Source organism: Phaethon lepturus, unplaced genomic scaffold (assembly GCF_000687285.1).
Source record: "Phaethon lepturus isolate BGI_N335 unplaced genomic scaffold, ASM68728v1 scaffold6994, whole genome shotgun sequence".
NCBI lineage: Eukaryota > Metazoa > Chordata > Aves > Phaethontiformes > Phaethontidae > Phaethon > Phaethon lepturus.
The window spans coordinates 41,303-46,234 of record NW_010533890.1 but is presented as its reverse complement, the minus strand read 5'-3'; the positions used below and the strand labels follow the sequence as shown (position 1 = coordinate 46,234).

The 4,932-nt window shown below is 44.9% G+C and overlaps 1 protein-coding gene across 1 annotated transcript in view; it reads left to right on the top strand.

Annotated features, from left to right (window-relative positions):
• DCBLD1 (discoidin, CUB and LCCL domain containing 1) overlaps positions 1-4,932 on the top strand; it is a gene marked incomplete at its 5' end in the record, with an annotated part of 20,929 nt that overhangs the window by 14,946 nt on the left and 1,051 nt on the right. The window contains 3 exons of the mRNA XM_010285341.1: positions 115-205; positions 1,221-1,270; positions 2,828-2,947. Of these exons, the coding sequence (XP_010283643.1) occupies positions 115-205; positions 1,221-1,270; positions 2,828-2,947 (261 nt within the window). The remainder of the gene's footprint in view (positions 1-114; positions 206-1,220; positions 1,271-2,827; positions 2,948-4,932) is intronic.

Below are 4,932 nucleotides of genomic sequence, written 5' to 3'. Positions count from 1 at the left end.
CATTCCTGCAAGATTTTCTGCCTTTTTCTGTATTCTCTGTAGTAAAAGTTACCAGCTTCAGAGTAATTTGCCTTTTAAACTTTTATTCTTTTTTTTTTTTCCCCCCTCATGCAGGCCTAAAGCTTACAGCTATAATTGTCCCCATCCTCATCGTGCTGTGTCTGTTCCTGTTCTCCGGAATTTGTATCTGTGCAGCCCTACGCAAGTAAGATACTGGCCTTTGTCACAGGAGGCATTTGTGGCTACCCAGCTAGCACGTCCGACCACATGCTCTCTTTCCAGAGCCTTTTTACCAGGGAGCTGGAAACTGATCCTGTTCATCAGTCGTCCTTTTAAGTAGAACTCGTGTCTGTAAATTGTATTTCTTTTTGTACGTCTCCCCTAGTTGGACAAAAATGAAGGTAAAGCAGGTCAGAACTGCACCCCCCAATTTCCAGTGCAATGTAACCAGCTGTTCTCTTCAGCTTACATGTACCCACAACTACTAAGGTGTAAAGCAATTGAAGATGGAATAGTTTCCACAGCAAAGCCAAGTAAAAATTCAGTGAAGGGAGGATTTGAGCTATCTATCTGGATCATGTTCTTTCATTTCCATCCTGTCATGTTTCTGCTTCCCAGTCCCTTAAGTTAGAGCACTTAAGCTGGCGGGCTGAAAGCAGAGCCCAGCTGTAAGGAGCTGAAACTAAGCCACCTCATTTCACAAGTCAGAGGACTGGAAGAAGCACTGCTAACCGTGGTTCCTGCTAGATGTCCATTCACATGAACCTGCAGTTGCATGTAGAGCAAGGGAAATGCTTCTGTCAGCAGATGGGGATTTTGGAAGTACAAGCAATGCTCTGGTGATGTTGCTTCATCACTAGCAGTACCCAGCTCTGTCCTGGATTCCCAGTAAATCTGTAAACTAGCCAAAGAATTCAGAAGAGCAGACCCAAAACATAACCTGGAGTGACACATACGGACAGGGGCACATCAAATCAATGAGTGCTGGACACAAGAAATTTGAACACCGGTACTCACAACTTGCATATGGATGGGGAAAAACAAACTGTCAAAACCCTGGTTTGCATGCCTTACATCCTAGTAAACACTGGCCTCCAGAAACCAAAAGTGAAGCGTTGCCTTCAGCCGCTAAACAAAAAGGCTCTCTTCTGCTGGAGCTAAGGCATGAAGCTGAAATGCTGTGAGTGCAGATATTTCTAAATTCTTTCCTCTCCTCGCAGGCGAGAAGCCAAAGGACTTTCTTACGGATTATCCGGTGCTCAAAAATCAGGTTGGTGTAGAAACATGCGCTTTGTCCTGTCCATTGGGCCAAGGGGAAGGGGCTTATGCAACTAAGCATGCAACGCTTTTGAAACAGCATCCATGTTTCCTCTTTCAAATTCTCTACTTCATATAAGGGAAACGGCAAACAATAGTCCCATTTGTGTCATCTTAAGCACAGTGCCCTGAGAAACAATATAATTTGGTTTCTATGACAGAAAGGCAATTAGTAAAAGATCTATTATACAAAGTGCATAAATCAGCATGTAAGAGTGCTCCCAGGTGCCCTCCCTTTCCTTCCCTCCTCCCCTATTTTGCAGAAAATTGCTGCTTGCTTTCCCCACTCGCCCAGCAGAGGAGTTTGCCTTTCTGCAGGAGAGCAAGGGCTAATAATTTTTTATGGCTTTAATATTTCCATCTCACTGCCCTCCCTGGTTGGGACTGTACTTACAAAGCCTGACAATAGTGAATTGTACTTCATGTGTAAAACCTGAATAGGGTAAAGGCTAGAGGACTTTGCTTTAGGAGATGCCTGCAAAACCCCGGTGAATTGACAGTCTCTGTCTTGCTCGGTAACGCTTTCCAGAGGGGGTCTCCCATCAGCTTGGAAGCTGGGGTTTAGCTGGTGTTCCTGGCCTGCCATCTCTATAGAAGAATATTCTTCTCAATCTTAGCTTTCCCTAAAAAAAGAAACCACTAAGCAATCCACATGTCTCTTGACAAGTGCCTTGCAATAGCTCAGCTCCAAAATTTCATCCCTCAGCAGGTGCTGACGTCAGTGGAAGGAATGCTGTTACCCACTGCAGCTCGCCCTCATTAGAAAATTAATTTGTACTTAACATCATATTTGCTAATATGATTTTTCAAGGTCACATCATAATCCTTTCTCACTTGCTAATGAGGACAAATCCCAAGAAACTGGAGATAGCCTCTTACCCAGTCAGCTCATTTGTAGTGTGTGTGCTTTATAAAGCAAGCTCCTAAGCCCTTGTGAACCAGGCTGGGGACTTAGAAAGCTGGGAGCCAAACCTACCTCTCCGCAGACCTCCTGTCGCAGGCTCCAGGCAAGCACCTGACACAGTGGATTTTTTCTTTTCTGTCTCACAAGGATGTTGTGAGAACAAATTAATTGATACATGTCAGTGCTCAGAGATCAAGGAAATGGAAGCCATACTAATCTACTGGAAAAAAAGACATTTTAAGCATTATTTTTGCCACATAAGCAATGGCAAAACATGTAACTGATTTGAAGCTGGTATTTTACTGATATACTTTGTTAAGACATCAGTGCAGGAACCTGGGGTGTTCGAGACCTTCTTGCCAAGAAAATCCTTTATAAAGTTTTGTTTTCACTTGGAAATCCCAGCCGATGATTCACTTTTTCCTTTCACCCTCCAAATTTAGGGGCGCTTTTTTTTTTTCAAACAACCCAATTTAATTTTGCTTTTTAGCTACTTTAATATATTGACAGCAATGAGTACACCAAAACCTAAACTTTCTGATAAGTCTTCTTATTCTAAGTATTTAACTTGCTGATAAGCCTTCTATTTTTGTTTCTTTATCACAGGTTGTTGGAAACAAATCAAACAGCCCTTCACCAGACATCAGTCAACTGAATTTACCATCAGCTATAACAATGAGAAGGAGACACCACAAAAACTCGATCTGGTCACCAGTGACATGGCAGGTAACAGTATCTTCCACTGCAATGCCTTCATTTTGCTCCGCATGCAGCGCAGGTAGCAAAGAGGGAGAGGGACAGGCCAGCAGTGTTAGGAGCTCCAGCTCTCGTGCAACCTAAGGCCCAGGAATACATTTATCTGTGTTCATCCCAGACGTATAGTGAAGCAGCTAGATATATTAGGGGCAAAGAGACCATTGTTTTGGAAATTTTTTTTCTTGGAGTTGTTGGGAAAGATTTCCTGACTCTGAAATCATTCTAGCCAAAGGTAACAGTGGAAGGCATTCAGGCGTGGATGCAGTGCAAGAATGTGCCTAGGACAGGAGAGTTCGCCTTTGCTGACTAATTTTTGTGTTTTGATTTAAACATAAATGTATCTGGAAATGGAACAAAATATAATGCCCGCTGCTGCTGAGCAAATAGAAAAATTACTTAGTTGGTTTGTGGTGGGAATTCATGCCCAGCTGGAAGTTGTGCTGAGGTCCCTGTGCAGCTTTCCCAGTGCCTGAACTCTTTTAGAGACAAGGCCACAGTACTTCCCTCCTGTGCTGCCTTGGCTCCAGGTCACTATTTGGATAGAACAAATCCCCACATCAATACTATTTGCATCCCAAAGGGCTATTTTTTTTAATTCATCCTCTTTAGCATATCTTATCCCTGCCTCGTTGAGTCTGCCTGGAGAGTCTTAGCGAGACCAGCCATTTCATGGGATCAGTGATCAGCAATCTTCCAGAAAGATTAATTTGCTGTTTCCAGGCTCCAGATCTTAGAAATTCCTTAGAATGTCTCCATTACATTTGTAAGAGAAATACATTTAAAAAACAAATGGATGGTTACCGTAATTCCATAGGGTGCTACCCTGGATATCTTTCAAAGATGGTTTCAACCCTTTACAGCAACTTTCAATATAAATATGCAGAGACCTAGAAAGCAGTTTTATTTCGTGAAGGAAAGGGGATGAATAAAGGTTGCTCACAAGACATGGTCATCTGGCTCCCCGGGCAGTGTCTGGGAGCCTCTGCTCTCTCCATCCTCCCCCCTGCTGTATGTAGGAAGTCAACTCTCAGTCTGGCCAGGCAGCTCCCCAGCCTGAGCGTTTCACCTACAGTCTCCTTAAAAATAAGAAACTTGAAATAGAAACGTGAACGCAGCCCAGAAATGTGCCGTTTAATAACTTAATCGCAGAGGGTGTGCAACGTGCATAGAGGTTAACGTGCTACAAGACATGCCCCGCCGTCGCATCCCCGGCTGCCCGCCGCTTCTCAAAGGCAGCCAGGAGCGAGTCCAGACGCTTCATCCTGGGCGAGGGAGATTGCTGGGGATGGTGGCAGCGACACCGAGGAGAGCTGCACCACTCACTCAGCGAGATATCATCACACCTTCACCCTACATACTGAAGTTTGGGACGTAGCCAGCAACTGCCAAAAAGATTCACAGGACATATGGGATCAAATTCGACGCTCATGTCAGATGAGCCATGATGCCAGAACAGAAACTGAGCTAACTTCTTCACGCCTGCGTCAAAACATGATACTTTAGCAGTGTCATTCACTGGAGCTGTTCAGGCCACCGTATGTATCCATAAGAGATTGTCACTAGCACCAAAGCAAGAAATTCAGAATGTTGCATTTTCTCGTAATAGTTTTACTGGATTTTTTGAGAACCCTTTTAGTCCAGATCTCCTTCTTACACAGCAGCCTGGCAGCCTCCCTGACTAGAGGTGCAAACACATGCTTCTTGAAGGCTGCATTTCCTTCATCTCGCTCCTTGCTCCTACTTGGGCCATTTGCCCAGCCCCAGCTCTATCCCTCCTGCCTCCCTTGTTCCTCCGGCAGCGCCAGTCCCACATCTCCTCCCACGGCTCGTCCTCCCTCGCCTGCCCGCAGCAGTGCCGAGCTGGCTTAGCGCCTTTCACGCTTCCCTTGACTCTCTCAGCTGCCATTCCGCCTAACTTCATCCTTCTTGTCAGTCAGCTACTGCGAGATGTCTCT